General features: G+C 35.9%; 6 protein-coding genes and 1 pseudogene across 6 annotated transcripts; 4 read left to right on the top strand and 3 right to left on the bottom strand.

Annotated features, from left to right (window-relative positions):
- Positions 1-270: 270 nt before the first annotated feature.
- LOC132172278 (putative F-box protein PP2-B12) lies at positions 271-2,118 on the top strand. The gene is made up of 3 exons (XM_059583751.2): positions 271-613; positions 699-817; positions 1,542-2,118. Exons 1-3 carry the CDS (start codon positions 326-328, stop codon positions 2,041-2,043), a joined length of 909 nt encoding a protein of 302 aa, XP_059439734.2. The 5' UTR covers positions 271-325; the 3' UTR covers positions 2,044-2,118.
- A 1,806-nt stretch (positions 2,119-3,924) lies between these two features.
- On the top strand, positions 3,925-5,096 carry LOC132172790 (putative F-box protein PP2-B12). The gene is made up of 3 exons (XM_059584361.2): positions 3,925-4,293; positions 4,369-4,487; positions 4,601-5,096. The coding sequence occupies exons 1-3, from the start codon at positions 4,000-4,002 to the stop codon at positions 5,052-5,054; spliced, it is 867 nt and encodes a 288-aa protein (XP_059440344.1). The 5' UTR covers positions 3,925-3,999; the 3' UTR covers positions 5,055-5,096.
- Positions 5,097-9,537: 4,441 nt separating this feature from the next.
- Positions 9,538-10,562, top strand: LOC132172728 (putative F-box protein PP2-B12). Its single transcript, XM_059584285.2, has 3 exons — positions 9,538-9,831; positions 9,901-10,019; positions 10,109-10,562. Exons 1-3 carry the CDS (start codon positions 9,538-9,540, stop codon positions 10,560-10,562), a joined length of 867 nt encoding a protein of 288 aa, XP_059440268.2.
- A 2,969-nt stretch (positions 10,563-13,531) lies between these two features.
- Positions 13,532-14,789, bottom strand: LOC132172105 (putative F-box protein PP2-B12). The gene is made up of 3 exons (XM_059583554.2): positions 14,442-14,789; positions 14,212-14,330; positions 13,532-14,102 (listed from the first exon to the last, which is right to left on the bottom strand). The coding sequence occupies exons 1-3, from the start codon at positions 14,727-14,729 to the stop codon at positions 13,601-13,603; spliced, it is 909 nt and encodes a 302-aa protein (XP_059439537.2). The 5' UTR covers positions 14,730-14,789; the 3' UTR covers positions 13,532-13,600.
- Positions 14,790-18,462: 3,673 nt separating this feature from the next.
- LOC148587922 (uncharacterized) lies at positions 18,463-18,819 on the bottom strand. Its single transcript, XM_088513298.1, has one exon. The coding sequence runs from the start codon at positions 18,817-18,819 to the stop codon at positions 18,463-18,465; it is 357 nt and encodes a 118-aa protein (XP_088369424.1).
- A 129-nt stretch (positions 18,820-18,948) lies between these two features.
- Positions 18,949-19,446, bottom strand: LOC148587921 (uncharacterized). The gene has a single exon (XM_088513294.1). The coding sequence runs from the start codon at positions 19,444-19,446 to the stop codon at positions 18,949-18,951; it is 498 nt and encodes a 165-aa protein (XP_088369420.1).
- Positions 19,447-20,071: 625 nt separating this feature from the next.
- Positions 20,072-21,964, top strand: LOC148587920 (putative F-box protein PP2-B8; annotated as a pseudogene).
- Positions 21,965-25,170: the final 3,206 nt, after the last annotated feature.

Genomic DNA, 25,170 nt, shown 5'->3' with positions numbered 1-25,170 from the left:
AAGGTTTCCTAATAAAAATAAATACATAATTTTAAAAAAGAAAAAGGAAAAGAAAGAGAATAAAGAAAAAAAGAAAAAGAAAGCTGTATCTTTTTGGGATCCTCGATCGTGAATGTATTTTTCCTTTTGTGGCTAATGGTGTATCTGGAACCTTTGCCACCCGAACGTACCTTAACCGCTAAGCTTTCTTACATTACATTTCCTCGTCTTTTTAAACACCACCGCCGTGGGAGAACCACAAAAAACGTCAGATTCATTCCCATTGAGAGAGAGAGAGAGAGAGAGAGAGAGAGATTGGGTTGTTTGGGCAGGTACGTGCGTACGTATGGCAACAGAAAATGAGGCGGTGGACTTGATCTACGCGTTACCTGAAGAGTGCATCGCCAGCGTGCTGTCGTTCACGAGTCCTCCGGACGCGTGCCGGTCGTTATCGGTTTCCACGAACTTCAGATTGGCCGCCGAATCCGACGCCGTATGGGAAAGCTTTCTTCCACCCCAGTACAAGAGCATAATCTCCCGCTCCGCCGAGTCGTCTGCCCTCTGTATTTCGTCGAAGAAGGAGCTCTATCTCCGCCTCTGCGATCATCCCCTCCTCATCGACGAGGGCAGGAAGGTACTTTCAACACCCCCCGCCACCCCATTAATTTCTCATTATTTGACTATGCACATATATCTGACATTTATATATATAATCCCAGAGCTTTTGGTTGGAGAAAAGGAGTGGGAAGATATGCTACATGCTCTCTCCCAAGGACCTCCAGATTGTCTGGATGGGGACTCCCAGGCATTGGACATGGACTTCTTTGCCTGATGCCAGGTCTCTCTTTCTGTCTCCGGTGCACCAAACAAGCCACTAAAGTCGAATGCGATAGAGTCCTCCACCATTCCCCTAACATTGTTAATTCAATTTTAATTATATATATAAAAAATTAATAACAAATTAATAATCTCAATATTATGTTTTTTTTATCAATATTAGTGACCACACGTTAGTGACGACTATAAAATATCGTTGCTAATAAGTACTTTTGAGTTGTCGCTAAAGATCATTTTTCTTGTAGCGTAAATAATATTTTAAACTTTCTCGCCATTGAAACACTATTTTGTTAAAACTTCTTTTGGAATGTAATTTTGAAAGAGTGAATTATAACACCCATCAAAGAATCCATGGCTCATGAAATCTTAAACAAAACAAATACTTATGGTTTTTTTTTTTTTATTCTCAAAATTGACGTGTCTCTTAAAATTGCCATTATATTAAAATTTAACAGTAATTTATCACAAATTTAATAGTAATTTTAAAAGTTTACAAAACAATAAAAAAGCCCTTGCCAAAATACAACGCACAGGGGAAAGGCCCAGAGCCAAAGAGAAGGAAGAGTGGAGTCAACGATTGTATAAACTTATGTAGACCGACTAGGATAACCCTACGAACAACTTAATAGAAGCTCCATCTGTCGGTGCTGCATCAATCTCTCTCGACGCTTTCTTTTTCTTTTCTTTTTTGGCGGACCTCTGATTTCATTCACATGCAAAAACAGGTTTCCGGAAGTGGCGGAGCTTATCAGTGTGTGTTGGCTGGAAATCCGCGGGAAGATTAACACCGGCATGCTGTCCCCAGCCACACTGTATACAGCTCACCTCGTGTTCAAGGCAACGACAGGATCATTCGGATTTGAAAACCAACCTGTCGAGGTTGAGGTCGGAGTTGTCGGAAGTGCAGGCGGGCATAAGCGGAGTGTCTTTTTAGATGCGGAGAGAGGGCGGAGGTTGCGCCACCAGATTGTACGGCGGCGAGGCAGGCGTTTTACCCGCAGCGGCATCTTGTGCCAACCGTGTCGGCCAAGAGTGAAGGAGGAGGATGGCGAGTGTCCAAAGGAGAGAGGAGATGGATGGTTGGAGATGGAGCTAGGTGAGTTCTTCAATGGAGGAGAAGATGATGATGATGGGGAAGTGGAAATGAGTGTTTTGGAGGTGAAGGGGGGTAACTGGAAGGGCGGCCTCATTGTTCAAGGGATTGAGATTAGGCCAAAACGAGGGTAAAATAAATGAGAAAAGAGTGCTTTTGTTGTCTGTTGTATTTTTTTAGATTGCAATGGGCATCAAGAGATTTGTATGTGTTTGAGCTAGCTTTTCTATGGTTTTCTTGGTGGTTTTCAAGATTACTTAATATTTGTTCTATATATATATATATATATTCTGTATTGCATTTAGTAGTTGTTTTGACGTTAAACAATCAGGTGTGATAGTGTTTCTTCTATCCTTTGAGTGTGTGAACCAGCGAGTGAGAGGTGTGATAGTGTTTGTAAACAATATACTAATTAACATATGTAACATACAGATTTACTTAAAATTTCAATTATATATTAATTGTTTTATAATAATAATAATAATAATTTTACAGTATAAATTCTACTACATCTTCATTTAATTTATTTATTTATTTATTTTTAATCATTTCTTAACCAATCACGTACCTATTAGAATATTTTAATAATAGATCTATTCTTTTTTTCATAGCATGTATAGACCAAGGATGAGAATCATATACCCTCCATTAATCACAAGACAAAGTTTCAATATCTCCTTTATATGTATGTAGCTCAACACAAAATTAATTATATGATATTGGTTGAAATTAAATGTTTCCTAATAGAGATGAATTTTGCAAGTCATTTGGACAAAAATTAAAGGCAAAAAGATAGAAGAATAGTTTTTTTTTTTTTTTTTTGTAACAAACATTGCATATAAAACAAGATAACATTACAACCCGAGATATGCTTTTCTTCATTCTACCCACCATCTCTTCTCTCTCTCTGCCTTTTTTTTTTTTTTTTTTGTGGAAAAAATCAAGATGACAAGGTGAAGAGATGGCGGGGAGATGGTGGGTAGAATGCATTGTAGCATTTTGGAAGAGGCTTGAAGAATAATAGACATAAACTTTAAAAACCTGTATTGTCAAAATGCACTACATCAATTGGCTAGTGTCATAATGCATGTGCACCCTCTTCAAAGAAAATTAATAGTTAAATTTGACGGAATACGATCCTCTCCAGTTTATTTGAAATGAATAATATCTAGCTAGTTATATTGGATGATTATTTTTGTCTTTTTAATATTTGAAGTGACAAAAATATCACTTCAAGTCCAATATAACTAACTAGATATTATCCAGTTCAAATAAACTGCAGATGATCCTAATTAGTAATTCTTATTATTTTTAGAGACGAATCCTCTCCAATCCTTGAAGGATTATTCAGTTCACAGTTGAGATTTCTCTAGCGAAATCCCGAGACTACAAATGAGCCACCCCAGCTTCCATTAACAAATAAACAAAGTGGCTCGGCACCCCTAGACTTGATTTGAAAAATAAAAAATAAAAAAAATTGCAGAATCAGTGACGTTGGGCCATGGGGGTGCATGGTTTGGCCACCCCAATGTCAAAAAAAAAAAAAAAAAAACCTTCCATTAGACTTAACCTGAAAATTAACCTAAAAATAAAAAAATATTTGTTTATTTGTTAGTGAAAGATAAGGTGGCTCATTTGTAACTTTGGAATTTCTCTTGAAAAATCTAAACCGTAAGGACCGGAGAGGAACTGTTTCCAAATAATTATAAGTGCTCAAACAGTGAAAATTTATTATTTCAACAATATTAAATGAATGAATTTATTATTAAATTTGTGTGTAATTCACATAATTAAATTCATAAATTCAATGATTAATCTATTAGATTTGCAAAAAGAGATTAAAAAAAAATTACATTTAATGACATTTAAAAAGAAAAAAGAAAAAAGAAAAAGAAACCTTTGCCACGAGGACCACGAATTACGTACGCACCACGAACTCTAATATTGCTAAGCTACCTATATAATATACAATGCCTTGTCTTCATAAACTCCACTGCCAAGCGAGAGAACCAAAAACCAATTAAAACGATTCAAAATTGAGACAGAGAAGAGAGAGAAAGAGAGATTGGGGGTTGTTAGCTAGGGTAAGTATGGCATTAACAGAAAGTGAGGCGGTGGGCTTGATCAACGTGTTACCGGTAGAGTGCGTCGCCAGCGTGCTGTCGTTCACGAGCCCTCCGGACGCGGGTCGGTCGTCATTGGTTTCCACGACCTTCAGATCGGCCGCCGAATTTGACGCCGTATGGGAAAGCTTTCTGCCACCCCAGTACAAGAGCATAATCTCCCGCTCCGCCGATTCGTCGTCTTCGCTCTGTTTTTCTTCGAAGAAGGAGCTTTATCTCCATCTCTGCGATCATCCCCTCCTCATCGACGATGGCAGGAAGGTAATTTCAACACCCACACCCACACCCACCCCCCATTAAATATTTCTCATTATTTGAATATTACGCATATCCCAGAGCTTTTGGTTGGAGAAAATGAGCGGGAAGATATGCTACATGCTTTCTCCCAAGGACCTCCTGATTGCCTGGATGGAAAATCCTCATTATTGGAGATGGACTTCTTTACCCGATGCCAGGTCTCTCTTTTTAACCTTCTTCTTCTTATAATTTTATTTCGTGGGTTTTTTTTTTTTTTTTTTTTTTTTTTTTGTTTCTGATAATTTTATTTACATGAAAATTAAAAAAACAGGTTCCCGGAGGTGGCGGAGCTTATCCAAGTGTGGTGGCTGGAAATCCGTGGGAAGATAAATACGTGCATGCTGTCACGAGCCACGCTGTATACAGCTTACCTTGTGTTCAACCTGTCGTCAAAGTCACGTGGATTTGTAAACCTACGTATGGAGGCTGCGGTTGGAGGGCACAAGCGGAGGGTGTTTCTGGATGTGAAACAAGAAGGAGTGCGAGGTTTTAACCCTCGCGCCGGGATGGGGTACTTTCAAGAGCTGCGGTGGAGAGAGGAGGATGGCGAGCGTCCGAAGAAGAGAGGAGATGGGTGGTTGGAGATCGAATTGGGTGACTTCTTCAATGGAGGAGATGATGATGATGATGAAGTCGAAATAAGTGTTTTGGAGGCGGTGAAGGCTGGTATGTTGAAGCGTGGCCTCATTGTTCAAGGGATTGAGATCAGGCCAAAAAGTGTGTGAATGAGATCAGGCCAAAAAGAGTGTGAAATAAATTAGTAAGGATGAGTGCATTTGTTGTCTTTTTTTTTTTTTTTTACTTTTTTTTTTTTCAGATTACTTTTTTTCACATTAATTGCAAGTTTAGCTTATGAAAATAACATTCTCCATTCCGGAATAGCAACCCCCCTTTCAAGCCTTTCCTTGTGAAATTAAGGCCTTCCACAATTGCTCTAAGTAAATTTAGGACCATTATAGCTCAAATCTGAAAGCTCACAACTCTCCAACGCTTGCTGAAAAGCTTGCATTTGAGAACTGGATCTTCCACCGCCACCCCATTTTTTCGATAGAGCAACAATTTCATTGAAGTCCCCCAACAAACCCATGGCACAGGCGACAGATTTGCAAGGTGTTTGAGCAAGGCCCATGCTTCATACCTTTTCGACGTATCGGGGTTACCAAAGAAACCGGTAAATTTCTAAGGTACTCCAGAAAATCGATCTTTTACCATACCATTAATGTGGCGTTGGCTAAAATTCTGAATATCCACCGAAACCTCCTCTTCCAAAAATAAAATCATTCCACCACTCCTACCAACGCAATCAACCACAAACATATTCGGGAAACCTAGCTTGTAGCGGATAGGCTCCATTTTTCTCCACGTAACTTGGTTTCCATAAGGAAACCCATTAAGGGTCTCTTTTGCTTTATCACAGGGCAAAGCTCTCGAACTGTCTGAAACTCATACTTTGTTACTGATGCTTCCCTTTTAAATAGAGAAACAATATACTATTGATTACATAATAGACCTAATTGGACGACTTTAACAAGAATGAACATAACTATTTATTGGACTGGAAAATCTATGGAGATGTACTCCTTATAGGACTCTAGCATGACACCGAATAATATCAAATAATATCAAATAATTAGGATCATATCATATATTTTCACACAAAATATCTTAGATCATAAATGTTGCAATTTACAATTTAATGTTTACAGTAATGAAATTGGCCATTTCATTTGATAAGACCATAACACATCTTTCATAATGATCTGTCTTAGCCATGTGAAATGGTGACTTCGAATTGATATGTTGGTACGAATTCAATGCACTAACCCCCTCAGAGGTGTAGTCCGTCTATTCGATTCTAACAAGGCCTAGGCTAGTGCCTTACAAGTGAAAGTTCACTTCTAATTGTGAGGTTACTCACCATCCAATCTGATTAGGTATTAATTAAAATGTCTTGAAACCATTAGAAAAATTACACTAAAAACTTTAGAGATAGGAAGAATAGAACAATATGCCGTAGGACTCGATGAGGATAGGAATACACCATATAATTAAATCACAAATAAAATATACCTAATTAAACTATTCTTGACAATCAAAGTTAAAACCCACAAAGCATTCCAAATAAAATATACCTTCTTTTCTTTTAGACCACCAAGAAGAACTTCAAGAGGAGAGAACTTCTAGATCTAAATCTTCCATCCTCCTCTTTCATGATAGCAGTGCTCGGTGTCTTCTCAATAAGCTCCACCTATCTCCGTTTCTGATGGGTTGCTTTAGATCTAGTTTGTAGATCTAAATCCAGATCTAATCTGTTCAACCTTAGATCTGATCGTCTTCTTCGGCCAAGGCGTATCTTCTGAAGGGGTATCTACGATGCCGTGCTCCTTCATTGATGATTGTGGGGTTTTTGTTTTTTGTTTTTTATTTTGTTTGTCCTAGCCTTCGGGTTGAAGATGGATTGGTAGTCCTGGCCTTTGGGTTAAGGATGAAATAGATCAGTGTGGGTGTTTCTAGTTATTTTTTATTTTTGTTTTGTATTTGTACTACCAATGTCCTAGATTTAGTCTGTATGAAACAGATTTGTTCCTTAAATGTAATTGTACATAGGTTAGCAGAAGCTTAAAGTCATTTTTGCTTTATGTTGTAAAAATGTTATGCTCATGAAATTTCATCAATGAAAGTTCCATATTTTTCAAAAATAAAATAAAATATACCTCAACAACCTCAAAAGTTCCTTTCCTCAAATATTACAATTATTCACACTTCAAGATTAATTATTTATAATCCTCCAAAAAAACATTATTTTCTCAAGAAATTCTTACTTAAATTTCTTTATATACGTGACAATATCTCATTCATAGATGATGATCAAGATATCTTATAAAGTGAATAACATTGTAAACATGTTTACAAACAACATATAAGCCACGATTATATATATATGCGTCTTCTGACTTTTGAGAGCCTTAAAGAGGCTTTTGTGAGTGAAAAACAAAAGAGGCTTTTGAAAAGATCTGAGGCACCACCGGTGCCAGTTAATGCTTAGGTAAATTAGGCAATTGTCTGACATTCCCGATAAAATAAGGCCTCAAACAAAACAATTAAATCTCCTGTTATGACAAAAAGTTAATCAATGCTCTTTAATTATGGTAGAAAATAATATTATGACAAAAAAGTTAGTCCGTAAGGCCCCATTTAAAGTAAAACGTAAGTACAAAGAATTAAATTTTAAGATATTAAGACTAATTTAAATCTCTTTATTACACTCCTAAAGCAATTACTAAACTCATAATTTTACTTGGACTTAAAACCAACATATTGGCTAAGTTCATTCATGAAAATAATTTTTAGTAGGGGTGAAAAGGTGTGTAGTTACGGTTAGCAGTCTTAGGTTTTGAAACGACGTCGTTTTTGTTGGAAATAATTTGGATGCTGCACAAAATTCTTGTTGAAATAAAATAATACAAATATGAAAATTAACAATAAAATAAATAAATTACAAGAGAATCATGTATGAGCATTGTTCTTAAAGGTTGATTTGTGCCTCCCAAAGTATGTAACTTGGTGCAATTGGATCTCTTGACACACAGCCTTTCAAGATTAGATTATAACGTTTACATTCGTCAATGACATACTTCTAATAAACGAAAGGCTAATAAAACAACTATTTTGTGAAAATAGATGATGGACTCTCAAATATTTTGTGCAAAGAATCTAATAATATTGTATATGGCTATGCCTTGAAACCAGTGTTTTCCAATACAATGTACGGCTTTGAAGAGAAACAAGTGATCTCAATTTTTTTTTTCTCCCTTTAGAGTGCTCAATATATATAAAAATCCATGAGTGCTAGTGAGTTTTCTTATATCATAAAGAAAATATGATGACCCAAATGGTTGAAACTGTAAAACTTTTGTTAATGAGCATGGTCAAAAGTCATAAAACTTTTGAAGAATTAAAACCCATGGAATTGTTAATGACCAACGGTCATAATCGGTAAAAGTGAAAATCAATAAATTTGATGAATCATGGTAAAAAAGCGTATGAAAAACTAAATGGTCCTTAAAGACCAAATGTTCACAAAATTATTTCTAAAAAAATCGCTAGCTGGATATTAAGCAAAGAATAAATGGGCTTAAAAGGTATCTTCAAAAAAAATAAAAAAGAAAGAAGAATGATTTAAAATTATTATTATTATTATTATTTTTGGTTTGGTAACAAACATTGCATATAAAACAAGATATAAAACATTACAACCCTCAACGGGGATAAAAGCAGATCTTTGCCACTACAAATAGAAAGGGAAGGGAGATTAGTTATGTTGGAGGGTTATTTTTGTCTTTTTAATTTTTTAAGTGACAAAAATATTATTCTAATATAACTAACTAGATATTATCCAGTTCAAATAAACTGCAGAAGATCCTTAAAAAAAAAAAAAAAAATTAAAGAATTGCATAATCAGTGACGTTGGGCCATGTGGGTGGTTTGGCCACCCCAACGTCACCCATTCTGCAATTTTTTTTTTTTTTTTTTTTTAAAAAAAAAAAACACCTTCCATTAGACTTAACCTGAAAATTAAACTGAAAATAAAAAAAATATGTATATTGTTTATTTGTTAGTGGAAGTTTTTTTATTTTTGAAATGATTTGTTAGTGGAAGTTGAGGTGGCTCATTTGTAACTTTGGAATTTCTCTAGAGAAATCTCAACCGTGAACTAGATAAGGACGGGAGAGGATCCGTTTCCAAATAATAAGTGCTCAAAAGATAACGGTGAAAAGTTTGGAAACTCTTAATTAAAAATGACAACATCTTATTAAAAAACAAATTAAATGATAAAATTTATTATTTCAACAATATTGAATGCATGAATTTATCATTAAATTTGTGTGGAATCCATATAATTAAGTTTATAAATTCAATGGTTGATGTACTAGATTTGTAAAAAAAAAAAAAAAATCACATTTAATGACATTAAAAAAAAAAAAAAAAAAAAGAACAAAAAAAAAAAAGGAAAAAGAAACCTTTGCTACAAGGCCCACGAATTACGCACCACGAACTCTAATATTGCTAAGCTACCTATATATTAATATACATTGCCTTTGTTTTCATAAACTCCACCGCCAAGCGAGAGAACCAAAAACCAATTAAAACGATTCAATTAAGACAGGAGAGAGAGAGAGAGATTGGGGGTTGTTAGGTAGGGCACGTATGGCATTAACAGAAAGTGAGGTGGTGGGATTGATCTACGTGTTACCAATAGAGTGCGTCGCCAGCGTGCTGTCGTTCACGAGCCCTCCGGACGCGTGTCGGTCGTCATCGGTTTCCACGACCTTCAGATCGGCCGCCGAATCTGACGCCGTATGGGAAAGCTTTCTGCCACCCCAATACAAGAGCCTAATCTCCCGCTCCGCCGATTCGTCGTCTTCGCTCTGTTTTTCTTCGAAGAAGGAGCTTTATCTCCATCTCTGCGATCATCCCCTCCTCATCGACGATGGCAGGAAGGTAATTTCAACACCCACACCCACCCCCCATTAAATATTTCTCATTATTTGAATATTATGCATATCCCAGAGCTTTTGGTTGGAGAAAATGAGCGGGAAGATATGCTACATGCTTTCTCCCAAGGACCTCCTGATTGCCTGGATGGAAAATCCTCATTTTTGGAGATGGACTTCTTTACCCGATGCCAGGTCTCTCTTTTTTACCCTCTTCTTCTTATAATTTTATTTTGTGGGTTTTTTTTTCTGATAATTTTATTTACATGAAAATTAAAAAACAGGCTCCCGGAGGTGGCGGAGCTTATCCAAGTGTGGTGGCTGGAAATCCGTGGGAAGATAAATACGTGCATGCTGTCACGAGCCACGCTGTATACAGCTTACCTTGTGTTCAACCTGTCGTCAAAGTCACGTGGATTTGTAAACCTACCTATCGAGGCTGCGGTTAGATGGCACAAGCGGATGGTGTTTCTGGATGTGAAACAAGAAGGAGTGCGAGTTTTTAACCCTCGCGCCGGGATGGGGTCCTTTCAAGAGCTGCGGTGGAGAGAGGGGGATGGCGAGTGTCCGAAGAAAAGAGGAGATGGGTGGTTGGAGATCGAATTGGGTGACTTCTTCAATGGAGGAGATGATGATGATGATGAAGTGGAAATAAGTGTTTTGGAGGTGAAGGCTGGTATGTTGAAGAGTGGCCTCATTGTTCAAGGGATTGAGATCAGGCCAAAAAGAGTGAAATAAATTAGTAAGGATGAGTGCATTTGTTGTCTTCTTTTTTTTTTTTTTTTTTTTTTTTCAGTTTGCTAATAAAGTTTCTAATTAACGAGTTTGATATAAAAAAAATTTTTGATTAATTTTAGAGTAAAAATGTTAAAAAAGTAATTTTAAATTTTTTTTACCAAACTACTTTTTAGATACTAAAAGTAATTTTTAAGCTATCTAACACAATCATAAACATGCCTTCATGTAGAACTATAAATCCAATGGTAGATTTGAAAAAATTTGAAAAAATGATAGTTAGAAAATGGTTAGGAGAATGAGGTTTTCATACCGAATATCTTAGATCATAAACCTTGTAGTACTTTACAATTTAATGTTTGCAGTCATTAATGGAACTGGTTATTTCATTTGATAAGACCATAACACATTAGCCATAATGATTTATCTTAATCATGTAAAATGATGACTTCGAATTGATATGTTGGTACGAATTCAATGCACTCCTCCATAGGTGTAGTCCATCCATTCGATACTAACGAGGCCTAGGCCTTACAAGTGAAAGTTCAAAGAACCTCTTGCCCACTTCTAATTGTGAGATAACTCATCATCCAATCTGATTAGGTATTAAATTTCAAGTTAAATTTCTTGAAACTACTAGAAAAATCACACTAAAAACTTTAGAGATTGGAAGAATGGAGCAATATGCCGTAGGACTCGGTGAGGATAGGAATACATGCAACATATATATAAATCACAAATAAAATATACCTAATTAAACTATTCTTGATAATCAAAGTTAAAACCTACAAAAGCATTCCAAATAAAATATACCTCAACAACCCCAAAAGTTCCTTTCCTCAAATATTACAATTAGTCACACTTCAAGATTAACTCTTTATAATCCTCCAAAAAACTTTCTTTTCCCAAGAAATTCTTAATTAAATTTCTTTATATACGTGACAATATCTCATTCATAGATGACCAAGAATTACTTATAAAATGAATAACATTGTAAACATGTTTAATTACAAACAACATATAAGCCACGATTGTATATTCTATGCGTCTTCTGACTTTTGAGAGCCTTAAAGAGGCTTTTGTGAGTGGAAAACAAAAGAGGCTTTTGAGAAGATGTGAGGCATCACCAGTGCCAGCTGAGTGCTTAGGCAAATTAGGTAATCCCTTAAGGTCCCCAATAAAATAAGGCCTCAAATAAAAATATAGTATAATTAAGTTTACTTTTATAAAAAACAAAACAATTAAATCACCAATATTTATGACAAAAAGTTAATCAATGCTCTTTAATTAAGGCCCCAATTATGGTAGAAAATAATATTAGGACAAAAAATTAGTCAATAAGGCACCATTTACGGTAAAACATAAATATAAAGAATTAAATTTTAAGATATTAAGACTCCAAATGTCTTAATTGTACTCCTAAAGCAATTACTAAACTCATAATTTTACTTGGACTTAAAACAAACATATTATTTTTTCAAAAAAAAAAAAAAAAAACAAACAAACAAACATATTCACTAAGTTTGTTCATTAAAATAATTTTTAGTAGGGTGAAAAGGCTGACAGTTACGGTTAGCGGTTTTAAGTTTTTAAAAAGTCATTAACCGGCTATATATATATATATATATATATATATATATATATATATATATACATGAAACGATGTCGTTTTTGTTCGGAATAATTTGGATGGTGCACAAAATTCTTATTGAAATAAAATAATACAAATATGAAAATTAACAATAAAATAAATAAATTATAAGAGATGAAAAGTGGAGTATGGAAAGATCTCACAATACTATAGAATCACGCAAGAGCGTTGTTCTTAAAGGTTGATTCGTGCCTCTTGGAGTATGTAACTCGGTACGATCGGATATATGACACACAACCTCATAGTATTAGACTATAGCATCTAGTGACCTACCTTCGTTAAAGACGCACTGCCAAAAAATGAAGTCTAATAGAACAACCATTTTGTCAAAGTAAATGATGGACTTTCAAATACTTTGTGGATAGAAATTTCTTCCAAACCAGTTTGAAAGAAATATCCTCTAACTCATTTAAAATAGTGTCAAATGTCTATAAACATTTAAAATGCACATTAAATTTAATCTAAATTAGTAAACTATTATTGATGACGTTAAAAATTTAATATTCATTTTAAATGTTTATAGACACATGACATTATTTTAAATAGGTTGGAGGATATTTCTTCTAAACAGGTTTGGATGAAATTAATTTCTATCCTTGTTGGATCAGGGCAGGGTGGATCGGGCGGTTTTGCGGGTTGGGTGGGTTTTTGCCCACCCCTAGCCATATACCATATTATTAGATTCTCTACACAAAATATGGACAGAAATTTCTTTGTTGGAGATGATCGGTTTAATTTTTTAAAACTTTTCCTTTAAACTAAAATCAATAGTAAGAATTATGGTTATGTTAGGGTTTGCGATTTCAAAAAGTACGATTTTAAAACGTGATTTTTAAAAATACGTTTCGCAAAATCGTAGTTTGGCCTTTAAAATCACATTGTAGCCTTAAAAATTGTGCATTTTAAAAAGAACACCCATGACCTGCAATTTGAAATTGCAAATTTTATGTGTTTTTAAATTGCAATTAAAAAAGCAAATTCAAACTATTTATTTTCTGTGATTTAGTTTAAAATCGCTTTTTTTATCTATGAAATCTAAATACCAAAAGCATCCTAAATCAATCAAGTCATTTGAGATTCAAAATATATATATATATATATATATATATATATATATATATATATATATATATATATATATATACACTTCAAAGTTCATGCTTTAGGTTGTTTTGATCCATTCGCACAAATGGGGCTGCAGATCTCTGATCGGAGCTCATCTATCAAAGCTTAATTAGAATCAGAATCGTTAATGATTATTACATTGAAAGCTCATTAATCATAAGCAACTTACTTCACATGCAACATAAAAAATAAAAAATAAAATAAAATAAAAAATAGAGAAATGCAAAAGACAAAAAAGCACTCTTAATTTACTAATTTATTTTAATTACATTCTTTTTGGCCTGATCTCAAACCCTTGAACAATGAGGCCACCCTTCCAGTTACCGCCCTTCACCTCCAAAACACTCATTTCCACTTCCCCATCATCATCATCATCTCCACCGTTGAAGAACTCACCCAACTCGATCTCCAACCACCCATCTCCTCTCTCCTTCGGACACTCGCCAATATCCGCCTCCTCTATACTCTGCGGCAGGCAGCGGTGGCGGTGAAAAGGCCCTCCTCGCCGCGCGGCGGGTACAATCTGGTAACGCTGCCTCCGCCCTCTCTCCATATCCAAAAAGACGCTCCGATTACGCTTATGCCCTTCGCTTCCGCCAACTCCGACCGCAACCTCGACAGGTTGGTTTTCAAAACCGAATGATCCTGTCGTCACCTTGAACACAAGATACGCTGTATACAGCGTGGCTGGCGACAGCATGCAAGCATTAATCTTCCCACGGATCTCCAGCCAACACACATTGACAAGCTCCGCCACCTCCGCGAACCTGTTTTTTTTTTTAGAATTTTTTTTTTTTAATTTTTATGTAAATAAAACTATCAGAAAAAACCCACAAAATATGACGGTTGAGAAGAAGAAGAGGGAAAAAGAGATACCTGGCATCGGGTAAAGAAGTCCATCTCCAATAAAAAGGAGTTTCCATCCACACAATCACGAGGTCCTTTGGAGAAAGCATGTAGCATATCTTCCCGCTCCTTTTCTCCAACCAAAAGCTCTGGTTTAAACGTCAATGGCAATATTATCAGACATGCATAATGAGAAATAGAGGTGACCCACAAAAGAGAAATATGAGCATATTATTTACACCGATTTTTTTTATATACACCTTCTTGCCATCGTCGATGAGGAGGGGGTGATCGCAGAGACGGAGATAGAGCTGCTTCTTGGAAGAAGAAGAGAGGGAAGACGAATCGGCGGAGCGGGAGATTATGGAGCGGTACTGGGGTGGAAGAAACCTCTCCCAAACGATGTCGGATTCGGCGGCCGATCTGAAGTTGGTGGAAACGAATGACGAACTGGATGCGTCAGAAGGAGTCGTGAACGACAGCACGCTGGCGATGCATTCTTCGGGCAACACGTAGAATGAGTCCACCGCCTCATTTTCTGTTGCCATTTGCCAAACAACGTCCAATCTCTCTCTCTCTCTTTCAATGTGGAAGTGACGAAATTAAATGGTTTTAAATTCGTTTTTGGTTTCTCTAACTTTGCGGTGGTGTAATGTTTATATAGACGAGGAAAGCTTAGCAGTTAAGGTTCCGGGTGCATGAGTCGTGTCAAAGTTCCACGCACACTATTATCCACGGCAAAAGGGCAACGCGCATCCTTCTTTTTTCTTTTTTTTATCTTTTTCTTTTTAAAAATATGTATTTATTTTCATTAGAAAATTATTATAATTATGTAATCCCTCTTGAGAATAGTACCTTTATTAGATAATAATAATAATAATAATAATAAAGGATTTTGATTTGCGACAAGTGGTGTGAGGTGATTGGTTAGGAAGTGATCATAAAAAGAAATTAAATACATTTATTATTTTTTGTAATTATCATATTTATCATATATTCTATTATTTGATGATGTAAAATTTTCGTAAAAATACTAATTAAAATTGAAGTAAATTGGTATATATACGTTAAATAACCTAAATTTATTTCCTAGTGAATCTTGATCTACAATTGCAGTCCAACAAAATTAAACGACACTCGATCTCTTTTTTGTTATCAGAAATTGTAATTGTGAGAATAATGTAGATTTGTAATATTTTTGTAGATGAAATAGTAAATTTTGGGGGATTATAAATTGTTAATGTTGAGGTGGGAATTGTAATATTTGAGAAAACGACGTGGCAGAACAAATGAATTCAGAAAAATTTTCAAACTGATGTGGCAGACCATGAGTGGCAGACAAAGAAGAGAGAATTGCATTTTTTTTTTTTTAATTTAAAAACCCTTGCCACATCAGTTTAAAATTTTTTCTGAATTCATTTATTTGGTTATCTAGCACTTCTCTTAACTTTGATAATCAAAAATATTTGAGGTATATTTTATTTGTTTGTATGTTGTATTTCTATCCTCTCTGAATCCTCTGATACGCTTGCTCTATTCTTCCAATCTCTAAAGGTTTTGGTGTGATTTTTCTAATGGTTTCAACTTTCAAGACATCTAATAGCTAATCAGATTGGGTGATGAGTAACCTCACAAGAATTGATGGGTGATGTCCCGAGCCGGCTTAATAGATAAACTTGAAGCAGTGCATTTTTTATATTTAAAATTTAATTAAATAATCTTAATTTTAAATCATTCTTCTTTCTTTTTGCCCTTAATTTTTGTCCAAATGACCTGCAAAATTTGTCCCTGTTATAGGAGACATTTAATTTCAAACAATATCATATTTTGTGTTGAGCTACATATAATTTTTTTTTTTAATGTAAAATTTACTTTATTCTAAAAATTAGGGTGAAAATGCGGTTCATGTTAGTAGTTATTAGCTAAAATAGCTAACCGTAACCGCCTAGGTGGTTAGTAAAATCCACTTGTTAGGATGGGGTGTTCTCTGCACACATTTTTTTATGGATGTCACATATGTGAGTGCGGAGGTGGTACTGCCTCCTATGAGACTTTGGCAAGTCTCTATAGCATTCATGAAACCCAAGGACGCATGGCCAGTGTAAGGCACCAACCCACTATATACAGGACAACCCAATTTTTATTTTATTTTATTTTTGGAGAAATTAAAGTTATGTAGGTGATAAATTTGGTTAAAAGAGTTTTTTTTTTACGTGTCCGCACAAGAGGGGGAAGGGGGGATTCGAACTAGTGACCTCCGATTCATTAGGCGTGGTTCAAGCCGATTGAGCTACCTCTTGGGAACAAAAGAGTCTAACTCTACCACAATTCATTAAGTTCATAACTTATTTATACTATGTGCGGTTAAAACCTTCAGGTACCACATCATGCATGTGTTCAATCTCCTCTTATTCTAATGTTAATTTGTAACATGTGGAGGATTGTTGTAAGGACAGGAATTTCCTCCAAACTAGTTTGGAGGAAATATCCTCCAACCCATCTAAAATAGTGTCAAGTGTCTATAAACATTTAAAAGGCACATTAAATTTAATTTAAATTAGTAAACTGATATTAATGATGTTAAAAATTTAATGTTCCTTTTAAATGATTATAGACACTTGACACTATTTTAAATGAGTTTGAGGATATTTTCTCCAAATTGGTTTGGAGGAAATTTCTGTCAATTTATTATTTCATTGGTCAAATTTTTAGCTATTATGGAATTTTTTTTGTTTAAACCAAAGATCATGCAAATCACATGGATAGTTTTTCCATGACAAGAAATCATTCTCATCATACATGATTCATTCACACAACCATTTCTTTGATCATATTATTTTTACCTATTATGCATTTCATCACCTTAAAAATCACATGATTTGAACCTAACTTAAAAATGTGCAAGAAGATTTACTTAAAAATCTTAATTGGGGCACTTCAAAAAAAATAAAAAAAATAACGGACAGAAGAGGAAACAAGAAGATGGGATGGATATTGATGGGAGTTTAAAAATAATAATAATAATAATAATAATAATAGAGAGAAAAGAAAAGAAAAAAGGGCTTGTTTTGGTAGATGAAAAAGGAGGATTTTGATGATGAAATTTTTGATGTTGCGCCTTACTTAAAAATCACATGTTTTTGCCTTAAAATTGTGACATGTGGTAAATGCTTTCTATAGGACACTAGAGAAAGTGAAACACCAACCCCCCTATCTCTTTTCCCCCTCCCTTCCCCCCTTTTTTCTTTTTGCTTTTTTTCTTTATTTGTTTCAGGCTCTAGCTCCACTGCGCCAGGTGTGTAGTCCTCCATTTCTGCTGTGTCCTTTTTTAGGGTGGGGCTCTTCGATCAGACTATTTAAAGCGCAATCTACGTCCCTCCGTTTGACCCATCTCGACACGAGCTCCTCCTCTACGCGCAACGACCCCGCTGCTTTCCAACGGCTCCTACCGCTTTTGATTCCGACTTCCTCGCAACGGATCGTGACTCGCACGAGCTTGCGCGTGATTTTTTCGCGCTCTGGCCAGAATCATCAGGCTACCTCCAGTGGTGTTTGTGGGCTTTTGTGATTTTTCTTTAGTTTCCCTGTATTTTTTGGTTTTCCCTGTTTTTTGTGGTCCTAGCCTTTTGGGTTGAGGATGTGAATAATGTCCTCGCTTGCGAGTCGAGGAGGATGAGTTTCGGCATGAGATTTTTGATCCATGGGTAGAGAAATTTGAGTTACCTATGCATTGATTTAACTCTATCTAGTACAGATCTGTTGTTACATCTGAAGATTAGTTATGAGTTAATGGAAGATTAGTCATATATAGGTCTTAAATGTTAGATTGTTATGTATGTATTTATGGCTTGTAACCTTGTAGCTTCGGCTATGATTTTCTCAGAACTTTTGCTCTATGATGTAAGAGCGTTCTGCTCGATCCTTCCTTCTATTAATGAGACTAGAATGTTTTCCCCTTCAAAAGAAAAAAAAAAAAAAAATCACATGTTTTAAAGAAAATGAATATAACTTAATTATTTATGGTTGATGATTTAGTTACTGAATCTTTCTGCTCATTAAATTTTACTTCTTGTTTTCAGGTGATGAACGAGTTTTTTCTAGAAAAATCATCCGCATCTCTATTAATCAATCAAGAAAAAGTTACAGATTGCTCTCCCCGGATAATTTTCAAGATACAATTAGGGATCTCTCCCAACCACTGCCTTTCCATACCCATTCGTACCGCCAGCTTTGCAAGATGATGAGCGGCAAAATTGGCTTGCGTCCTACAAAATTAATGTCCTAGAGAGTAAAACGGTTGAGCAAATTTTTTGCATCTGCTACTAAGTGTCTAAATATGTTCCTGTTTTCCTCCGTTGACTTCAACGTATCTACCACATTTTTGGCATCCTCTTCCATGCATATAGTCTGCACACCCAGTTCCATACAGAATCTCAACGCATGAACGGCTGCTATTGCTTCCGCAACTATAGGATCAAAACGTCCATGGCTAATATTGCACTTGGCTCCCTTCACACACCCATCATGGTCGTGGACAACCACTCCCATACCCATCCTCCCACATTTGATGTTCAAAGCTGCATCCCAATTGGCCTTTAGCCTACCAGTAGGAGGTGCTTTCCAGTTTTCATCTTCCATTCTCCCCGTGGGTTGATGATTTACTTATTGAATATTTCTGCTCATTAAATTTTACTTATTGTTTTCAAGTGATGAACAAGTTTTTTCTGAAAAAATCATTTGCATCTCTATTAATCAATCAAAAAAATGTTACAGATTGCTCTCCTCGGATAATTTCTGAGATACAATTAGGGATGTCTCCCAACCACTGCCTTTCCATACCCATTCGTACCGCCAGCTTTGCAAGATGATGAGCTGCAAAATTGGCTTGCGTCCTACAAAATTAATGTCCCAGGGAGTAAAACGGTTGATCAAATTTTTTGCATCTACTACTAAGTGTCCAAATCTGTTCCAGTTTTCCTCCGTTGAGTTCAACGTATCCACCACATTTTTGGCATCCCCTTCCATGCATATAGTCTGCACACCTAGTTCCATACAGAATCTCAATGCATGAACGGCTGCTATTGCCTCCGCAATTGTAGGATCAAAACGTCCATGGCTAATATTGCACTTGGCTCGATTCACACAACCATTATGGTCGTGGACAACCACTCCCATACCCACCCTCCCACATTTGATGTTCAAAGCTGCATCCCAGTTGGCCTTTAGCCTACCAGTAGCAGGTGCTTTCCAGTTTTCCTCTTCCATTCTCCCCGTGGGTTCCCGCTAGTGGGTCTCATTACCAGTAGCCTTATCATAGTCGACTACGGTAGTGTGCACCCTCCGGACCAACGTGTTTGGATGGATGAACAACCCTCCATGGATCACCTCATTCCGCTGAAGCCATAGTTGTCGTGATAGTCTCACAAACAGTTTAATGTCTTCCTCATTCCCATTCTGCAAAATCTCCTCCACCACATTAATGAAAGCAAGCCACTTAAAAGAGCTTTTTTGGAATTTTTTGCAGCTGGCTCCCCACGCATCCATGGCTGAAGGTCACTCCCATAAGATATGAAAGGGTGTCTCCGCCTCCAATCCACAAATCAGGCACAACAGATCTTTCACAATTTTTCTTCTCAATAAGTTCTCCCTAGTTAGTAAAATATCGTGACAAGCTCTCCAAAGGAAATTCTACTCCACATTAGGGATATGCAATCTCTGTATCAGCTTCCACACTTCACTCTTATGCATACCCGTAGAGCATTCTGCCTTATGTCTATCCTCCACTTCTTTGGCCAAGTGATATGCACTCTTGACCGAGAAGAGGCCATTCACCGTGCCCCTCCAAATCAACATAACCGCTTGATTAGTGCTACTTAACGGAATTGATTTAATGGCTGACACTTCCTCCACTCTAAAAAGGTTGTCAAGAATATGAAGATCCCACACGCCCAATTAAAACATTAACCTTGGCCTCGGCATAGACTTGGTTTGGGGGGGACTGGATTGTGAAACTATTCAGCATTGGCACCCACCTCTCACCCCAAATCCGGGCCTTCTCCCCATTTTCGATCCTCCATATCAACCCCTCTTTTAAAAGCTCATTCGAGCTAAAAATACTCCTCCAGGCATACGAGAGTGTGGATCCTAAAGTAGCATCCAAAGCCTCACAATTTGGAAAATATTTTGCCTTCATGATCCTTGCTATCAAACTATTCGGCTTTTTCCACAGACACGAATATTGTTTTGCCAAGGGAAAATATAAATCAGCTTGAAGAGTGAGCTAAAGGGAAAATAAAAACTAATTTCGATAAGTTTATGACGTTATGATTAATTTAAATTAATTTTGCTAAACAATTGCAATTTTACTTTAATTATTAACTTTTGAACTGAATATATATATATATATATATTATTCAATTAATCCCAATAAATATACTTATATTTTGTCTTTTAACTCCTTCATGATAGTTGAATTAAAGTGAGGAAATGATTGCCACTTTAATTAACTTGTACTCAATGTAATGTCGATCTTGATTATTCATGTATTTAATCTTAACTTCACCTTGTACACAAAGTTTATTAAAGCATTCAAGCCTGAGATTAAGACTAATTTGTTCCATTAAATATGTGTTAAGGGAATATTTCTTATTATTTTTATTTAATTAAATGATTTAGATTCTTTCTTAAAGAGGGGTGTTCCCAAAATACTACATGTGATTATCCAACACACCGAAAATGATATCCCCTAATGTATCACTTTGACATTCACTTCACATTTAAGTTCGCGACCCTCTTAGGATTGAGAGTCAATGCTATAAGTAGTCGTGAGTTTCACATTATTTTTATCATAATGTTATAAAAAAAAAAAAAAAAAAAAATGACAACTCACTTGACCCATCCAGTGCATTGTATGTGCACCAACATGCTAATTCGAAGTCACCACTTCACATGATTGAGATAAATCATCATAATTGGTGTGTTATAGTCGTATCAAATGAAATGTCCTAACGAACAATAGTTTATAAGATACAAGGTTTATGACTTAGATATATTCTATGTGATAATCTCATTGCTCACACCTAAGTTATGTGACTCATATTCAATGAAACTGATGGACTTTACATGTATATTTACATGTAAACAATACTTATATGTTCGATGTTCATTTAATAAATCAAAATGTTATATAAAGTAATTGGATTTTAGGGTTCTCTAATTTCATTTACATGCAAAAACAGAATCCCGGAAGTGGCGGAGCTTATCACTCTGTCTTGTCTGGATATCCTTGGGAAGATAAATACTTGTATGCGCTCTCCAGCCATACAGTATGCATCATACCTTGTGTTCAAGTTAATAGGGCCATGTGGATAATTTGAAAACCAACCTATTGAGGTTAAGGTTAGAGTTGTTGGAAGTTCAGGGCATAAGCGAAGTGTCTATTTTGATATGAAAAGAGCACAAAGGCTGCGTGACCAGGCTGCACCACCGTGAGTTGGGCTCAATCTTTAACCGGCTTCGTGACTGGATTGTACCGCGATGAGTTGGAGTTGAGCTTTTTAACTGGAGCTGCATTATGGGGTTTCAACCGCCTCAGCTTAGAGAAAACAAGGATAGTCATTTTCCTAATGAGAGAGGAGATGGATGGTGGGAGATAAAGTTGGGTCAGTTCTACAATGGAGGAGGAGATGGAGAAGTGGAAATGAGTGTTGTGGAGATGAATGGTAGTCACCGGAAGGCTGGCCTAATTGTTCAAGCGATTGAGATCAAGCCAAAAAGAGGGTAATAAATGAGTGAGAGTGCTCGATTAGCAGTTATTGAGAATGACACAAATTTCCTTCAATCTACTCTAATAAGTAACAAGTGTCATTCAATATGTTTTGGGTTTCTCAAAAATTAATGTTTAGATTTCTAGATTAGTGGAATAATAATAAGGGTTAAATACTTAATACCCCCTGGGGTTTGGCAACTTTATTTTTACCCCCTAGGGTTTCATTTTTATCATAGGAGGTCCCTGTGGTTTTGATAAATGACCAAATTAGTCCATCCATTAGTTGACCGTTAGTTGACCTACAGAATTCCACGTGGACCAATCAGATGTTGACACGTGGCACCTACTTAATTTTTTTTTTTTTTTTAAAAAAAAGTATATATTTTTTATTTAAAAAAAAAAAAAAAAAAAAAAAAGGAAAAAAAATTAGGAGTGGCTCCTTGGCCATTTGGGGGTGGCTCGGCCACCCCCATGGAGCTTAGGGGGGTGGCCAAAACCACCCCCAACCACCATTGGGGGTGGTTTCGGCCACCTCCTTGGGCACCCAGGGGGTGGCTCGGCCACCCCGTTGGAGCCAAGGGGGTGGCTGAGCCACCCCCATCCGGCCAGATGGGGGTGGCCTGGCCACCCCCATGGCCAAAGGGGGTGGCTGAGCCATCCCTAAATGGCCACCCCCAATTTTTTTTCCTTTTATTTTTTTTATTTTTTTTATTTAAAAAAATTAAGTGGGTGCCACGTGTCAACATCTAATTGGTCCACGTGGAATTCCGTTAGGTCAACTAACGAATAGACTAACTTGGTCATTTATCAAAACCACAAGGACCTCCTGTGATAAAAATGAAACCTCAGGAGGGTAAAAATAAAGTTGCCAAACCCCATGGGGTATTAGGTATTTAACCCTAATAATAAATGACTGTTAAAATATTAAAGAAAACATGAGAGAGATGACACTTGGCATTTATTAGACTAGGTTGAAGGAAATTTCTTCCAAGCCAGTTTGGAGAAAAATTATGTCCTATTGAGAATGACTATTGCATTTTCAAATGGATAGAAATTTTCTCCAACCTACTTTAATAAGTACCAAGTGTCATCTCTCACATGTTTTCTTTAATATTCGGGTCAAATACCTTTTTGTCCCGTGTGGTTTAAGAACTTTATTTTTTGTCCCCTAGGGTTTAGTTTTTATCACAAGAGGTATCTCGGGTTTACATAAAAAGGGAGATGGTACCTCTGTCTAAATTCTGTCCAAAATTTGACAAAAAGCCTCATCAGCACCATTAAAAATTGACATGTGTCCATACATTAATTGAAAATAAAAAATTTTAAAATTAGAAAATTAGAAAATTAAAAAAAAATAAATAAAGGAAAGGGGTGGCCACCCTCATGGGGGTGGTTGGAGCCACCCCTTGACGGTTTGGGGGTGGCCGAACCACCCCTAGGGGCCCCTAGGGGTGGTTTGGCCACCCCTACCACTTGTAAAAAGCACGTCGATTTTTTAATGGTACTAACGTAGCTTTCCGTCAAATTTTAGACAAAATTTAGACGGAGGTACCATCTGCTTTTTTATTTTTATGTAAACCCGAGGTACCTCCTGTGATAAAAACTAAATCCTAAGGGGTAAAAACTAAATTTGTTAAACCATAGGAGGGTAAAAAGGTATTTAACCCTTAATATTTTTAATAGTCATTTATTGTTATTCTACTAACATAAGAACTTAAACATTGATTTTTGAGAAATTCAAATATGTTCAATGACACTCGTCACTTATTAAAATAAGTTGAATGAAATTTTCTCCAAACTAATTTGAAGGAAATTTTTGTCCTTTTCAAATTGCATAGGCGGCATCAAGGGATTGTGCGAGTTTGTGTTTTTTCAAGATTAATTATCTCTTTTCTTTCGTTTTCCTTGGTTTTGAGTCTGGTTAGTACAATTGTTTTCAAGAGTACTTATTATTGTCTGTTTTGTATTCCATTTAGGCCTGCTTGGTTGTACTAGCTGTAAAAGCGTTTTTATCAATTAAGAAGCTTTTTAAAACCAAAAAACAAAGATACTGTTGTACTAGCTTTAAAAGCGTTTTTATCAGTTAAGAAGCTTTTAAAACCAAAAAAACAAAGATACTTGTTCGATAAAAAAATAAAAATTATGTACTTTTTATTGTGAAGAGGCAAAGAATAGGTAATGAATCTTAGCCTGCCTACGGTGAAAATTCAGGAGCATAGCACATTGTGCTTCCTTGGTTCAATGCCATGGGTAGCTTTTTCACTTGTCTTGTTTGCTTGATAAGAAAACAAAAGATCAACTTTCTTCCCCAAGATAGATATTAGGTGAATATAAATCCTAACTCTTAGATTCAAAAACTTACATTATTTTTGTCGGGTCCGAGTGTAACACCCCACCCCAATGACACACAATATTGTCTACTTTTGGCTCCTCCGAACCAGACTTCCCAGGACGTCACCCATCTTGGTACTACTCTCGCAGAAGCACGCTTAACTGTGGAGTTTTGTGGAGTTCTGATGGAATCATGATCATTACGGCTTTAAAATGCGTTGTTGTCATTAAGGGTATAAATATACAAATAAGTACATCCCTATCTCCATACCCAGGCGATGTGGGACGTCACACCAAGGTTCAGCTCATCTGTACTCATTTCCTCAAGAGAAATGTTAAGAGTCAATATATATATATTTTTTTCATATTTGGTCCATCTCATCTTACAAATCAAAACAGATCTAATGGTTGATCTATTGAATTTATAAACGAATATGGGCCAAATATGGGTAATTTATTGATCTCTAGCATTTCTCTTCCCTCAATAATACTTTCTCTCATTTTATTTTGGTCTCTTCCCTAGCATTATTTCTCTTCCCTAGCATTATTTCTCGCATTATTTCTCTTCCCCAATTACATACTTAAATTTTTTTTTTTTTGACAAATTTGATTGTCAAGAAGAAATACACTAATCACAAATCCACTCAGAACTCGTGTTACGCTACTATTGTTTCGCAAATCGCTCTACGACACTAGTGTTTTAAATATGAGTAACATTACACACACTTCTATTTCTGCATACCAATTTTTCACTCATTTAGGTGGCATTTAAAACCATCATTAGATTTGGATTGATTTTTATTGAAGTTTAATTCAATGATAATTTTAAAAGCCACCTAAAAAAATGAAAATGAGTGTAGAAAACTTGGAGTGTGTAGCATTGTTACATT

This window comes from Corylus avellana, chromosome 1, assembly GCF_965113065.1.
Source record: "Corylus avellana chromosome 1, dhCorAvel1.hap1.2, whole genome shotgun sequence".
Classification (NCBI taxonomy): domain Eukaryota; kingdom Viridiplantae; phylum Streptophyta; class Magnoliopsida; order Fagales; family Betulaceae; genus Corylus; species Corylus avellana.
The sequence above is the reverse complement of the archived record's forward strand: the minus strand, read 5'-3'. Positions and strand labels throughout refer to the sequence as shown.